This window comes from Mirounga leonina, unplaced genomic scaffold (genome assembly GCF_011800145.1).
Source record: "Mirounga leonina isolate KUSES-001 unplaced genomic scaffold, KU_Mleo_1.0 Mir_125, whole genome shotgun sequence".
In the NCBI taxonomy this organism is placed as follows: Eukaryota; Metazoa; Chordata; class Mammalia; order Carnivora; family Phocidae; genus Mirounga; species Mirounga leonina.
The window spans coordinates 69,552,544-69,569,433 of NW_023270305.1; the positions used below are offsets into that span (position 1 = coordinate 69,552,544).

Sequence of the window (16,890 nt, forward strand, 5' to 3'; positions counted from 1 at the left end):
TAAATAAATAAATAAATAAATAAATAAATAAATAAATAAATAAATAAAAAGAAAATGAAAAGAAAAATAAAAATGCAGAACTGACGGAAGACTGTTTCCTGTCTCATATACCAGGATGCAGAGTAATTGCCATGTTGCAGGGAAATCTCATTTGTGGGTTCCCTCCCCCAGCACAGTTTTCTGATTTTGTAGTCATTATTCAGTAATGTTATTAGTTCAGGAAATCGTATGTAACTAGATTTTCTTTTTTAAAATACATTAGGCCCTGAATATTTAAAAATATCAATCCCTGTCAATTTAAACGTAGCTTACTGCGAGACCTGGTGATGATGTGGTATGTTCAAGCCCATCTCTAAAACTGATTTCTCCTTATTCTTGATGCTTTTGAACGAAATCTTAACAGGGACAGTTCGAAGAGTGTGGCTTATAAATGGGGAATTTTACCTCAAATTTCTTGTGCTAAAAAATAATATAGTAGAAGTTGAGAAGTGTACAGTACAGCTATCTTCATTCACGAATATTGATGAAAAAGGGACAATTTTATTTTCAGTACTTGGGGCTACAGATCTGAAACTGGATTTATACCTAAATTTGTGATGTGTGTGAGGTAGGGAATAACTGAAGCTGTGAAATAAGTTGATTATTTAGGGTTCCTCCAGATCCCTCAAACTTGTAACTCTAAAAACTAGTTTGTAGGGATGGATCCAGGTACCTTGTTTAAGCTGAGAAATAAGTGACTAAAAAGGCCTTGCTATGTGGTGTTTCTAAGAGGGATGAGCAGGTATGAGGAGGAGACAAAAATGCATTTCCAATTAGAGGATTTCAGGCAAAGTCTAGTAAGTTGATATTTGGGGCACCCCTTAAGTCATATTGCATTCATAAGTGCTGATGTTGCTTGTGCACAAGGCAGCCTTGATGTTCACAAACCCACTCTAGTCTCACCATTTATTCCTCTAATAGAAATTTATTGAGCTTTCACTAGGTGTCAGGCTGTGTGCTCTGGATTTGGAGTAAGAAGACCTGGGTGTAAGTGCTACTTCTCCAGTTACTAATTATGAGATGTTGAGCAAATAAATTAACTGTTTGAGTCTTACTCTCCACATCTGTAAAATGAGTGGTGTAAAGTCCAAGTTAAAAAATGCATGTCTGAGCACAGTGCCTGGCATTTAGGAGATGCCTGGTACATGTTACCTTCCTTTTTTTTTTTTTTAAATTGCAAACATTGTGAATCAGAAATGAGCATTTATAGAATGCCCATGTGCTTTATACATAAGGTGAGTATTTGTGCTCTAATAGCACACACAAGAAGACAAAGCCATAGGGCCTCTGAGAGGTTAGGCCATGAGATGGCAGGGTTTGACCCTCACGCTGCGCTTTTCCCATCCTGACACTTTGTTGTCTGACGGCTGCATTCACGTAACTTATGGTCTGGTGTGTTTTCGTCTGGGAGCGCATAAGACACAATTGGAAAAGGCCATGTGACGGGGTGGAGAATAGGGAGACTTTCATGTGACAAGAACATGGTAAGAACAAGAGAGAGGACATCTTTCTCCTTCCATCCTTGTGTTGTGCCTGAGATGTGGTTCCCCTGGTGCCTGTCTTGGGAACATCAAGACCGATCTCATCATGCCCTGCAATCCTGTTCACATCAATCACCACAGATCTCTCAATTCTCATCCTTGTGTGGCTCTGACATCCCTTCCTTGAGCCCCCTCCAACCCTCTTGCCTCCTAAATTCCCTCCACTGTGCCCTCTGGCACTAGAAGTCGTCAGTACACCCACGATAGCAAGTGCCCTGCAGTGTTCCCTTCGCCTGCTTGTCTGGGTTCTCTCTTGAGGACCCTGGTTTCGCTCCTATTTGCCTTGGACCTGTGGGCGGGAGAGGTGGGTTCCTCATTGCTGTTTCTTGATCATTCTCCCTCCTCATTCCTCATATAGAAAGGGGGAGAATGAGTAAATGCAGAATAGAGATCAGTGCACACACTGAGGGGCTGGCCTTAAACAAAAGTAAGGACAATTCAGCCATCCTAGAAAAAATAAGGTGGAACATATAGGTGCAAATGTTGGGGGATTTGTAGATATGAGGTGGATGCTTATGGATCTTCATTGCTGTTTCCTCATTCCTCATTGCTGTTTCTTGATCATTCTCCCTCCCCCTTCCCATGTCATCAGAATGTCCACCCATAGCACATCTTGGCTGACATCTTCTGAGCCCCAGGTCACCCCCATCAGTAATTGAAGATTATAGCTTCTGGCTTGCTGTCCCTAGCTCCAGCTGTTTTTAATGTCAATCCCATGAAAATGACCCTTCCCACACCCTGACCTTTCATTTCTCTGACCTCCTCTTCAGTGACTTCCTCCTACACCCCCTCTCTACCACTCCTGCCATAGGCATCCCCTTGACCTTGTCATTACAAATAGCGCTGCCATCATAACCCACATAATCAATCCTGAAGGTACCACTTTTTGACCTCTTCTTTTAAGGTCATTTCCTCTACTACCCTGATTCCAATCTTTCAACCCCACCGGGATTATACATTTTGTTGTTTCTACTCCTTGTTCTCTGTTCTCTCTAATTTTTTGTCCCTCTCATACATGCTCAACTACTTTTCCTCTCTTACATTAGTGCGCTCATCTATGAAATCCCAACCTGGTTAAATTCAACTCTCAGACTTTTCTGCCTTATAGATGCACAGATGACTGCATTAGAAGAAATCAGAGAAAAGCACCCAGCCATGGTGCCTGGCTTCCCTTTAAATTCCTGACCTCTAACTTCACATGGATCTCTTGTGCTGCCACCAGTCCTTCTGTGCTTTTCCAAACCACTCAGATGCTCATTCTCCAAGATGTCTACTCTTTTCTCCTCAAACTTCAAATATCTTCTCCTCTTTGCTCACTCTCAGCAAGTGACCCTTGCTTCCCATTTCACTGAACATTGGCGTGAACATCCATAAACATCCACCTCATATCTACAAATCCCCCAACATTTGCACCTATATGTTCCACCTTATTTTTTCTAGGATAGCTGAATTGTCCTTACTTTTGTTGAAGGCCAGCCCCTCAGTGTGTGCACTGATCCCTATTCCGCATTTACCCATTCTCCCCCTTTCTATATCATCAATATTGTTCTCATTTCTGGATCTTTCCCATCAGCACACAAACATAGTGTTCTTCCTCACATCTTAAAAATACAGTTTTTTGGGGCACCTGGGTGGCTCAGTCGGTTAAGCATCCAACTCTCAATTTTCACTGAGGTCATGATCTCAGGGTCATGCAATGGAGCCCTGGGCTTGGAGCTGCTTGAGATTCTCACTCCCTCTCTCCCTCTGTCCCTCCCCTGCTCCCCGCTTGCATTCTCTCTCTCTCTACAAAAAAAACCCAAAAAACAAAAAACAATTTTTTAAAAAGATTTTATTTATTTATTTGACAGAGAGAGACACAGCAAGAGTGGGAACACAAGCAGGGGGAGCGGCAGAGGGAGAGGGAGAAGCAGGCTTCCTGCGGAGCAGGAAGCCCGACGCAGGGCTCAATCCCAGGACCCTGGGATCATGACCTGAGCCGAAGGCAGATGCTTAATGACTGAGCCACCCAGGCGCCCCCAAAAAACAATTTTTTGACCCCCATATTTATCTCTAGTTTTACATCATTTGCCTCATTCCTCTGCTCCTCTTTAGAATTCAACTCCTCAGGAGTTTTATACATTCCCTTTCTCCAGTTTTGCAGTTTTCCTATGCCTTCATGAATGCACTCCAATTGGGCAAGGCCCCCTCTCCACCAAAACCCACTCTTTCCAGGGATACCTGAATTGCTAAATCCAGGGGTCAGTTCTCAGTCTCACTCTTACTTGACCTACTATCAACATTGATATACTTAGTTACTTCGTTGAACTTCTTTTGCTTGCAGAGTACACACTGTCCTGTTTTCCTCCTACTGACTATTCTTTGTCAATGTTCTTTGTTTCTTCTTTCCTATGTCTCCAGCCTCTAAATGCTGAAGGGCCTCAAGGTGCGGTCCTCGGACCTTCTCTCTCTGTAACCATTCTCTACATGATCTCATCTAGTCCTGTGTCTTTTTTTTTTTTTTAAGATTTTTTTTTTTTTTTTATTTGACAGAGAGAGACATAGTGAGAGAGGGAACACAAGCAGGGGGAGTGGGAGAGGGAGAAGCAGGCTTCCCGCTGAGCAGGGAGCCTGATGCGGGGCTCGATCCCAGGACCCTGGGATCATGACCTGAGCCGAAGGCAGACGCTTAACGACTGAGCCACCCAGGCGCCCCTAGTCCTGTGTCTTTTAATACTGTGTGCGTGCGGGTGACTTCTACATTTGAATATCCAGCCCTGAGTCCTTCCCTCCTTTCCTCCTGACTACTTGCCATGTCACTAGGATATCTGATAGGCACCTTGAACCTAGCACATCAGACACAGGTCCAGATCTTCCCCTTCAAGGCTACTTTTCCATAATCTTCCTCCCATCAATTCATTGCACCTCAATTTTTATAGTCATCTGGGCTGAAAACCAGAGAGTCATTCCTTAAGTCCTCTCTTTTCTCTCATATCCACATCGGACCTCTCATTAAATGCTGTTAGTTCTATCTTTATAACATGTCTGTAATTCAGAATCTGACCACTTCTCACCACTTTCAGTACTACCCCTGGTCCATGCCACCTAACTGATCTCCTGACTCCCTGCTTCTGCCCTTGACTCTCTACTGTCTATTCTCAACAGAGTAACCACAGTATCCTTTACTTATTTATTTATTAAGTCAGCTCCATTCCTCACATGGAGCCCAATGCAGGGCTTGAACTCATGACCCTGAGATCAAGACCTGAACTAAAATTGAGAGTCGGACACTTAGATGACTGAGCCACCCAAGCGCCCTACCACAGTATCCTTTAAAATGATATTTTTATAAATTAAGTTTTAAAATTATAAATAAAACTTAAAACTATAAATTATGTCATTTGTCTAAGAGGGTAGATCTTAGATTATCACAAGAAAAAAATTTATAACTGTGTGATAGTGTTACCTAAATTTACTGTGGTAATCATTTTGTACTGTATGCATATATCAAATCATATTGTATATGTAACATAATGTTATATGTCAATCATATCTTAATTTTTAAAAATGTGTCACTTCTCATGTTAAAGCCCTTGGGTAGTTCCTTTTTCACTCAGAGAAGCTAGAGTCACTTCCATTAGCTAGTGGACTTTATGGAGTCTGCTTCTGGCCCTCCTCATACTGCTCTGGCTTCATCTTACTCCTTCCCCTAGCTCACTCTGTTTCAACTACACCAGCCTTCCTAAAATTCTACAGACATGCTAGGCAGACTCTTACTCTTACCTCAGGGCTTTTGCCTTTGCTTTGTCCTCAGACTTCCCCCCAGACCTCCGTATGGCCACACTCCTTGTTCCTGCTGGTCTCTGTTCATATTTCTTCTTCTCTTTATGGCTTTCTTTTTTCAGGTTTTAGCTTCTTCATCCTCCCATCCCCTGTTCTCCATTCTCTTCCATAGAATTTGTCATTGTCTGACCTGCTGTGTAATTGTTTATTATCTAGCTCTTCACCTGTAGTGTGAGCTCCATGAAGGCAGGAATTTTGGTCTTTGTTTATGGATTGTATTGCTGCTGCCTACAAGATTTTACTGCTGGTGGCATGGAGTCGTTCTTGATAAATTCGTAAATTGGTTGGGTGAGCTCTCTATTTGGGAAGCCATTGTCCTCAGACCAGTTTTGCATGTGCCAGTAGAGGGTGCTAGGTGTGGAATGGGGGTTCTTGGCTACTTTCCTTCATTTGGAGCTGGAAGTAACAATGGAAAGATGTTTTATGTGAATCTCAAGTCCCACCTCCTCTAGGTAGTCCTCCTGACCCTCTAGTCCGTGAGGATGCTTTCTTCTTTGCCAGATTGCCCAGTTATTATTGTCTCAACCCAGCGTCTGTACTCTGCCTTGCTAACTTTCTCTGTGTGTGTGTGTGTTTCCCTGCTGGAAACATCTTCTCTGGGGCCCAGATGGGATTGCACATGTCTTTCTGACCATCATACATGACATCTGGCACAGGGCTCCACATAGAGCAGGCCCCAGTGCATGTTTTGTTGAACCAGCAGTTGAATGATTTTACCATGGGAGTGCTAAGAGCTGTATAAATAAGACAAGATGGGGTGCCATCTGGAGATGACTTTGAATGGTCTGAGTGGCTTCTATCCTTTGTCTTTTCCTTAGGAGACCAACAAGAAGACAGTCCATGCGAAATACTGCAGTAGATTTGTTCATGCTCCCTGGAAGGATGGGAGCTTGGTCCATGTCTGCATTACCAAGGAGAAGTGTACATGGTACAGCGAGAGAATCCACACAGTCCTTGCCCAGATTCAGAGGAGGTTGGTATATTTGCAGGAGGGTGCAAGTGGTTTAGTCTCTCTTAAAATTCAAATCTGCTTGACCTCTTCGTAAAAGCTTAACCACGAGAAACAGCCAATTAACCTTGCTAAGTCAGGGTTGCCATCTGATTGATGCCTTGCTGGTGGCCTTGTTGTTAACAATAAAGAGGGATGTTTCAGGCCTGGGAAAAAGGATGTTGTTTAAAAGACACTCCACTTGGTCCCTGCCAGGTCTCTTTGTCCCTCTCCACCCCCCAAGTGTCAGGGGTTGTTGGGAAATTCTCTCCCCTCTTCTGTTTTACAGAAGTCTTTGTGGAGAGTTGGTACCATCTCTCCCTTAAATGTTTGTAGAATTCATCACTGAGGCCATCTGGGCCTGTAATTTTTCTTTGTGGGGAGGTTTTAAACTATGTATTCAATTTCTTCACATGTACATAGAACTGATGTGAGTAACTGATGTCATCTTTATTTTCAGTCTGCTGGAGTTTGTCCATTTTATTAATCTTTTCAAAGAACCAGCTTTTGGTTTCAGTGGGTTTTTTCTCCATACAGTTTTCCCCCTTCTGTGCCATTGATTTCTATTCTTTATTATTTCCTTCTTTCTCATTACTTTGGGTTTAAGTTTCTTAAGATGGATGCTTACGTCACTGATTTGAGACCTTTCTTTCTAATATAAGCATTTAAATTTTCTGCTGATATTGCTTTAGCTGCCTCTCACAGATTATTCACTTAAAAATATTTTTGAATTCTCCTTATAATTTCTTCTTTGAGCAAAGGTTATTTAGAAATATATTGTTTACCTTTCAAATATTTGTGGATTTTGCTGATAGCTTTTAATTTCACTATGGACAGAGGGATATGGTATGATTTCAGTTCTTATAGAGACCTGTTTTGTGGCCCAGAATATGAAGAAAAGCTACACATTCTGCTTTTGTTGGGTGGAGTGTGCTATAAATAGTTCAGGTTGGCTGATAAGTTTGTTTTGGTCTCCCATATTATTACTGATTTTTTGTTGAATTGTTCCTCAAATTGTTGAGATAAGAGTGTTGAAATCTCCAGCGATGGTTGTGGATTTGCCCATTCTTTTTTCAATTCTGTCATTTTTTTCCTTCATGTGTTTTGTAACTCTATTAGTAGGTGCATGTACATTTAGGGTTGTTATGTCCTCTTGATGAATCAACTCCTTTATTATTATGAAATGTCCCTTTTTATCTCTGGCAGTATTCCTTGTTCTGAAATCTGCTTTGTCCAGCATCAATAGAGCTGCTCCAGCTTGCTTTTGATCATTTTCTGCATGTTTTATCTTTTTTCTATTTTTTTTTTTTTACCTTTACCTGTTTGAGTCTTATATTGAATTAGGTTTCTTATAGGTAGGATATATATGGGTATTGTTTTTTAAATCCAATCTGACCATCTCTGCCTTTTTTTTTTAAACTCCATATTGTTCTTAGAAACAAACAAACAAGCAAACAAAGATAATCTAAGGAGTGAAAAACAAAACAAAACAAAACTGGAGAACCAACCTATTAATCTTCTCAGAAAGATAGAAAATACCACACTCAGAAAGTTGGAAAAGACTGTTATGTAGATAGATAGATAGATAAATAGATAGATATTAAGAATTATAAGAGCTCTTCAAAATATGCCAGAATAACTATTCAGGGATACCTCGGTGGCTCAGTTGGCTAAGCGTCTGCCTTCAGCTCAGGTGATGATCCCAGGGTCCTGGGATCGAGCCCTGCATTGGGCTCCTTGCTCAGCGGGAAGTGTGCTTCTCCCTCTTCCACTCCCCCTGCTTGTGTTCCCTCTCTCACTGTGTGTGTGTGTCTCTCTCTCTCACAAATAAATAAATAAATAAAATCTTAAAAAAAACTATTCAGTGAGAGAGCTGGAAGATGAAGGCAGTCTCTCTGAAAGCAGAACCCAAGCACTCCATGGTTGATGTTAACATACACGCATACATACAAATAGATAGCTTATGGACATATATAAAATGAAGGGGAGATCTTAAGAAAAAATTTCAGAACTGCAAGACCAGTGGTTCCAAACCAAAAGAAAGTTGCAAGGAATGTCTAGAAAATGGGTAATAAAGACCCATCCAGGATACATCATCACAAAATTTTAAATACTAGAGATAAAGGATCCTAATAGCTACCATTTATCCCCTCCCCAACCCCTGGTTGAGTTTATTTCGTTTGTTTCTTTTTATCTTTTGGTCCTCTTCAGCCATTTTTCTCACCTTGCCTCTTGCAACCACCAATCTGCTTGTTCTTTGTATCTATGAACTTATTTTTTGTTTTCGTTTTCTTTGCTTTAGATTCCACATAGAGGAGAGATGAAAAAATATTTGTCTTTCTCTGTCTTACTTATCTCACTTAGTATATTGTCTTCAAGGTCCATCCATGTTGTTGAAAATGGCAAGATTTCATTCTTTTTTATGGCTGAATGATACTCCACTGTGTGTGTGTGTGTGTGTGTGTGTACATATACATCTTCTTTATCCATTCATCTATCAATGGACACTTGGGTTGTTTCCACATCTTGGCTATTGTAAATAATGCTGCAGTAAACATAGGGGTGCATATATATGTTTTCAAGTTAGTGTTTTCTTTTTTGCATAATACCCAGAAGTAGAATTGCTGAATTATGTGGCATTTCTATTTTTTTAAAGATTTATTTATTTATTTATTTTAGAGAGAGAGAAAGAGCACAAGCATGAGGGACAGAGGGAGAAGGAGAGAGAATCTCAGGCAGACTCCATGCTGAGCATGGAGCCTGACATAGGGGTCTCATGACCCTGAGATCATGACCTGAGCTAAAACCAAGGATTGGATGCTTAACTAACTGTGCCACCCAGGCACCCCTTCTATTTTTAATTTTTGAGGAACCTCCATACTGTTTTCCACAGTGGCTGTACCAATTTACATTCCCACCAGCAGTGCATGAGGGTTCCCTTTTCTCCACATCCTGACCAACACTTGTTATCTCTTGTCGATTTGATAATAGCCATTTCTAATCTCTGCCTTTTAATTGGAGTATTAAGATCATTTCCATTTAATGTGATTATTTGGTTGGATTTAAATCTAAGATCTTGCTGTTTATTTTTTGTCTCACCTGTTCTTTGTTCCCTTTTTACTCTTCTACCTTCTTTTGTTGGAGTATTTTTTATGATTCCATTTTATTTCGACTGTTGGCTTAAACTCTACCTCTTTATTTTGTTTTGTTGTGTGTATGATAGCTTTAGCACTTATAGTATATATCTTTAACTTACCACTACTTTCAGATAATATTTCACTTCATCTATATCATAAAAATCTTACAACTTCCATTGACCCTTCTGTCTTTTCTACTGTTGTCCTACACTTTATTTCCATATGCGATAAACCCACAATACAGTATAAATAATCAACTGTCCTATAAACAGACTTAAAATGAGAATTAATATATTTTGTATTTATCCACATATTTGATATTTCTGTGGCTCTTTATTCTTTTGTATAGATCCTTGTGCAGGTTTGTTGGTAACAAAGTGCCTCAGCTGTTTTAGTCTGAAAGACTCTAATTTACTTTTATGTTTGGGAGATTTTTTTTGTTTTGCTTTATATAGAATTGTAGGTTTACAGTTTTATATTTCAGTACTTTAAAAATATTTCTCCATTGTCCTTTGCCTTGCTTGATTTATGATGAAAACTCTTATATTATTTTTATGTTGTCTCTGGGTGCTTTTTTTTATCTTTATCATTGAATTTCAAATTATATATTATGATGTGTGTTGGTGGTTTTTTTTTTTTCATTTTTCTTCTGTTTAGGTTGTTTGAGATTCTTGTATATATGGGTATATTGTTTTATCAAAATCAGAAACATTTGGCCATATTTCTCCAAATATTTTTTCTGTTTCCCTCTTTCTCCTTTTTCTTAGTCTCTACACATATGTTAGGCTCCTTGATGTTGTTCTGTGGGTTGCTTATTCTCTATTTTTTTTAGGCTTTTTCTCTGTGTTTCATTTTAAATTGCTTCCTATTGCAATGTCCTTTTTAAGGTTCCCTGATCTTCTGCTAGTGTAATGTCTGTTAATACCATGTAGTGTATTTTTAATTTTGGTAATTGTACATCTCTGTAAGTTTCCTTTTGTACTTTCCATTCCTTTCCTTGTTCTGCTTATACTTTACCTTGCTGAACATATGGATTATATTTATAATAGCTGTGTAACATCCTTTTCTACTAATTCCAGTATTTGTGTTATTTTAGAGTCTGTTTCTGTTGATCTGTTTTTCTTCTGGTTATGGGTCATATTTTCCTGCTTCTTTGCATGGCTCGTAATTTTTTACTGGAATGCAGACATTTTGAATTTTACATTCTTGGGTCCTGGATTTTGCTGTATTTTTAAAATACATGTTCTTTGATGCAGTTATGTTCCTTGGAATCACTTTGATCCTCTGGGGCTTGCTTTTAAGTTATGTTAACATAGGTCTAGGTCAGCCTTTAGTCCAGGGCTAATTTGCTTCTACTACTAAGGCAATACCCTTATGAGGACTCCTTGATGTCCCATGTATTAAGGAGGCTTTCCCCCTCTGGTTGTTTGGAAGATGAAGTAGCCCTGTGTAAGCTCTGAGGTGTTGATCTACTTACTCCTTTATGGTGATTTGTTCCTTAGCTTTAGTAGTTTCTTCACATGCATGCCGTGATCATTACTTAGACAAAATCTTTAGGGTACTCTCTGCAGATGGCCAGAGCCCATTCTCTCTCCCCTTTTTTTCTCTCTTTCTCCATCCCTTCCCACCCTCTCTGCTTCTATGCAGCAACCTCTTCTTCGTTATTTTGCCTACAAATTCTAGTTGCTTAGCCTTGGTGAACTCTGAACTCAGTTTCAAGTATTTTTTCCATCTGCTCTGCTCCCTCCTCCAGGTCTTGGCTGAGGCTGTGAACTTAATTTACATCCTGTTATGGGAGCCTGAGTCCCAATCACAGAAGCAGTCCTGCTCATACAACTGTCTGATGCTTAGTTATTGTAGGGATCTGGTGTTGCTTGATATTGTCCGTAAGCTTCACTGAAGCTTCAGGAATGTGCTGGCATTACTAACTTGACTGTAGTCAGCAGGGTTAAAAGAACAAATGGTCTGAAGTCATAACTGAGGAAGTAATTTACTTTTGGCTTTGGAACCCAGTATTGGATTTATTTTTCGGTCCTATTGATTTTCCTAGTTCTGTTTTACTTGGATTGATGATGGAGAAGTGGAGGGGGTTAGTGATGAGGGAGCCAGCCCAAATGTAGGATTTTCCACAGAAAACCCTCCAAATGAGTAATCTACTCCCAGAAGATTGTGCATAACCAACACAGCACAGCTTGGCCTTTGTAGATGTATTATTAAGTTCTTAGGAAGATGCTGACATTGCCCACAGGCTCTAAAAATTCACTTTCAACCTATTTCCTGCCTAGGATTAAGTGGCTACAGGATAGAAGTCAAATCCTCTTTGGAAAAGTACGTAATGATTGCATCTATGTCCTCATTGATACATCTCACTCAATGAAGAGCAAACTGGACTTGGTGAAGGACAAGATCATCCAGTTTATACAGGTTAGATGGAGCTGTCAGGTGCATGGATTTGGGGGCCTTTGTATCATGAATGCATCTGCAGCAGCCTTCACCTGCACTGGTTATGAGAGGTACACAGGTGAGGTTTGCACTCAGACATCCACAGGAAAGCCACCTTAGATAAAAGCTCCCTTTTGCCAGTTAGAGAATCATCAGTTCTCTTTCGCAGGCAGACCCTTCCTGTGGCAGGGTCCTTTCTGTAACACATGGGTTACTAAGGGAGTTTCAGTGTCCACTGCTTCATGTTTCCTCTGTCCTGAAACCTGTGGTGTGCACACATCTCCATTGTTTTCCAGATGCTCTTCAGCTCAGCATTTTTATTTTAATTTCCAGTATTTATTAGCAGTGTTGCATGCATTGGCCCCAGAACTGATGTGTGGGAGGAGTGTAGGCTGATGCTTAGGAGCTTCCAGTTCCTATTCCACCTGTGGTGCCTCCGACTGTGTGACCTAAAGCAGACTGCTCTCCTAACTGTTAGCCCCCACACCTACAGATGGGTATCCTGGTACTGTCGCTAATTAATGGCATTGGTGGGAGCGTTACCACAGAAGATCACTGCAGGGAGTGTTTGCGAGTACAAAATACAGGTTTTAATTTGATAAGCCTGTACTGGAGAAATACGGGCTGGTAGAAGACAAGTGAATAGCCTTTACGAAAACATGATTACCAAAACAGTGACACCATTTTGGATTTCTCTTCTTTAAGCAGATTGCATTTCCTGTGAGTATGCGGTATACCATCAATGCTAGTATTAAAGACAACAACTTTTAATGCCATATTATATATAAAAACTTATGCATGTGTGTAACATATGTAATATATTCATACATACATACATTTGTAAAAGTGTAATCTCCAAACTGTGTAAATTTTATTTAAATATTTTTTGTACTGGAAAAGATTTTCTCTTTCGCATGTAATTTTTAGCTTCCAGAACTGAAAATAGATAACATAGTGACTAAAACTTATCAAACTATGACCTGTCTTAACCTTTTCTTACATCTGAGTGGTGTTACGGTTAAATAATAATTCTCTCTTACAGGAACAGCTGAAATATAAAAGGAAATTCAATTTTGTGCAGTTTGACGCCCAAGCAGTTGCTTGGCAGGAAAAACTTGTTGAAATCAATGAAGATAATTTGAGAGGGGCTCAGTCCTGGGTTAGAGACATTCAGGTAAGAAAGATGGAGGCCGGGTCTGGCGGAAGAAGCCTGACTTGATCACCTACTGAGTTAATTCATGCCATGGAAGTTCTTGAGAAAGGGCTCTGAGTGCCAAGATGGCAGGGGTTTGCACACTCATTTTGTTTACAATAGTCACGTTCATCTAAGCTCATGAGTCACTATCTTAACATTTAGATCAGACTTTGTTCACAAGACACCATTTCCAGAGCTGCCGTTGGCTCAGATCTCAGCCCCTTTATGAAGATAAATTTCAAAATTTAATTTTTTTGTACTCAAACCTTCAGATTTGATCTTTCTGAGACCTCGTTATTGTTTCAAGTAATATATTGCAGCTATTTTTGCCAGTGGATTTTGTTCCAAAGTAGTGAACTGGTGGAAACACACAGAGAGAAGCTGGAGAGAGAGGGCAGCAGCAAGATACAGTGAGAAAGTGAAATAAATTCTTCAGTCCTGCCTTTTACTTGGAGAACCTTAAAGCTACCCCTCTTGGCATTTACACAGACTACTAGGAAGGAATTTCCTTTCCTTAAATTTTCTCTTGTCTTGAGCTTATCTTAATTTTTTTAAAGTTCTTTTTCCAGAACCATATAGCATTCCAGATATTTGAGATATGCTAAAATTGAAACTAATGGCTCTTCTCAAAGAGTCAGATGTAGATCACAGACATCTTTAGAATAGTTCAGTACTGAGTTTAGAGTCCCAGATTTGACAGGGGGCCACAAATGGACACTAGTAAACCTCCTTGAATATTGCTTGTGCTGTCATTGGAATGTACCAGAATTCCCTTGGGATTGATTTTTTTTTTAAAAAATGGGAGAAGGGAGAAATAGATTCTGTAAGAAATAATGATGCCTGTAAGATCTTGATCGAACTGGCCACCTTATCCTGGGAAAGAATATCCAATTCATACCCAACTTGATAAATTTCCAGGATTAACCAGTGAAGTTACTTGAGATATATGCTCCCTCCTTTTACAGACCATAGGTAATAGTTAATTCAGAGCCCACTAATTTAGGGTTTGTCATGACAAGATATTATATATGTAATATCATTAGATAAAAACATTAATGGTGCTTCTTTATACAAAAAATCACTAATGAGTAGAACCAGCCATCTAAATGGCTAAAAATCAAAGTATGATTCTGTTCTCTTCAAAAATCTTCATTGAAGCTCTCTTGCTCGCTTGCTGAATGTGCAAAATTTATTTTCAAGATGATCAGATTTCTCTATATTCTTTTGACTCTCTTGGCTCAGGAATCAATCCAGTGAATTCAGGACTGCCACTCAGGTGTTCTGACAGTGCCATGTGCTGGTGTCGGAGCTGTAGTTCCTCGAGCAGGCATAGCCAGTCCTAGGGTCAGAGGAGCACAAGCTGGGGGCGGGGTCTGGGCCAAGGCTCCTGGGGGAGCAGGGAGGGAGCAGGTGCAAAAGAGGCACTAACTCCTGACCATCTTTCATGTGATTTTTAGTCTGGCTTTCTCCTAGCTTTTCTACCATCTTTTCAACATTCCCTGAACAGTGGGCAAGACTATTGAGATGGGGCTCAGAAAGAAGAGTTGTACTGTTTATCATCTGAGCTACATTTCTGCTGCCCAAATGTTGAAGGAGTTTTTTGGTGTGTGTGTGTGTTTTTAACTTTTTAATTTTTTTTTTTTTAAAGATTTTATTTATTTATTCATGAGAGACAGAGAGAGAGAGAGAGAGGCAGAGGGAGAAGCAGGCTCCCAAGGAGCAGAGAGCCTGATGCGGGACTCAATCCCAGGACCCTGGGATCATGACCTGAGCCGAAGGCAGACGCTTAACCATCTGAGCCACCCAGGCGCCCTTTAACTTTTTAATTTTAAATCATTTTAGTCCTACAAAAGGGTGGCAGAGATAGTACAGAGGGTGCCTGTATTACCGTTCAGCCAGCTTCCCTAATGTTAACATCTGACATAGCCATAGTTCAATTGCCAAAGCTAAGAAAATCTCAGGGGGCACCTGGCTGGCTCAGTCGGTATAGCATGGGACTCTTGATCACAGGATCCTGAGTTTGAGCCCCATGTTAGTTTTAGAGCCTACTTAAAAAAAAAAAAAGTCTATTTAAACAAAACAAAAACAAAAACTAAGAAAATCACATTGCTTCATTCACAGACTTCATTCAGAGTTCATTAGTCTTTTTACTAATGTTACTGTTCTGTTCCAAGATTCAATCCAGGGTCCCACATTGCATTTATTTATTTTTAAATTTATTTATTATCTAAATATAGTTGACATACAGTTTTATATTAGTTTCAGGTGTACAACATAATGATTCGACAATTCTATACATTACTCAGTGCTCCCCATGGTAAGTGTAGTCACCATCTGTCACCATGCGATATTATTACAATATTATTGACTATATTACCTCTGCTGTACTTTTCATCCCCATGACTTATTTATTTGATAACTGGAAGTTTCTACCTCTTAATCCCCTTCTCCTCTTTCACTCCTCCCCCCATATTACATTTAGTTGCAGTCTCCTCAGTCTCTTCCAGTCTGTAACATGTCCTCAGTGATTCCTCGTCTTTCATGACCTTGACGCTTTTGAAGAGTATTGATCAGGTGTTTTGAAGAATGTCCTTCAATTTAGATTTATCTCATGCTTTCTAATAGTTAGATTGGGGTTAGAATACCACAGAGGAGATGCGTCCTCCTCAGTGCATCATGTTGAGTAGTGTATGATGTTGATATGCCTTAATACTGGTGATGTTAACTTCAAGATTTGGGTAAGGTGGCATCTGCCAGCTTGTTCCCCTGTAAAGTTACTATTTTTTTCTTTTTATAGATAAGACATGTTTTGGATGAGATACTTTGAGGCTATACACATATCCTTTGTTTCTTAAACATTTACCCACTAATTTTAGCATTCAGTGGTAGATCTTCTCTACAAAATTATTACTGTGCTGTTCTAATGGTGACTTTCTGTTTCCTCCATTCCTTTTACATTTATGTGTTAGAATTCTTCTGTAACTGAGTTTCCCCTTTCTCCCTTTTATTTATTCATCAATCATATTTATTTCATTATGGACTCATGAATATTGATTTACTCTTTCAGTAATAATACTATTGCTATTTATTTTGTTACTAAGCTTGTTCCCACTTTGGCCATTGGGAACTCTTTTAGGTTGCCCCCTGTGTCCTTCACATATGCATCTAGCTTTTCTTTTTCTTGAATACTTCCTTACTTTCTGGCTCTATGAGATGTTTCATGATCATCTTCTAGTTTCCTAGCCTCAACCCTGGAGTTTACCACATCTCCAAAGAACCCTTGTTTCTTTTATTAGAGAATGGTGTTTATAAACCAAAATCTGGGCATTGAGGTATGCTTATTGCTGCTACTGAACTCACTGCTTCTAGGTCCTCTCAGTGGAGAGAGATATGTATAATATCCCATCTGTGCATAAGCGGCTATATTCCTGTATCTATTTATCTGTATTTTCATTAAAGAAGAAAAATAAAACCATGAGTTTATACTAATACCTCTTGCACCCATCCACAGCCCAGGATTTATTTGTCATGAATGTGTTTCCTTATTTGTAACTTCTTTGCCCATGAAAAACCCGATTATCGCTATCTGTAATGTATTTACTTTTTTGTTCAACCCTAGTATACATATAAAGTAGTTTCAGAATTTCTAACCCATACTCTGAGAAACAAATTTATCAGCTGGAGTGCACTGTTTACACATAATTCTTTCTCTCTTTAGCCTTACAG

At 39.6% G+C, this 16,890-nt stretch overlaps 1 protein-coding gene across 1 annotated transcript in view; it reads left to right on the forward strand.

Moving 5' to 3' along the window:
- The window catches only part of VWA3B (von Willebrand factor A domain containing 3B), a 214,933-nt gene that overhangs the window by 87,265 nt on the left and 110,778 nt on the right, over positions 1-16,890 (forward strand). Inside the window, exons 10-12 of the mRNA XM_035001730.1 lie at positions 6,221-6,375; positions 11,813-11,951; positions 13,012-13,143. Coding sequence (XP_034857621.1) covers positions 6,221-6,375; positions 11,813-11,951; positions 13,012-13,143 — 426 coding nt within the window. The remainder of the gene's footprint in view (positions 1-6,220; positions 6,376-11,812; positions 11,952-13,011; positions 13,144-16,890) is intronic.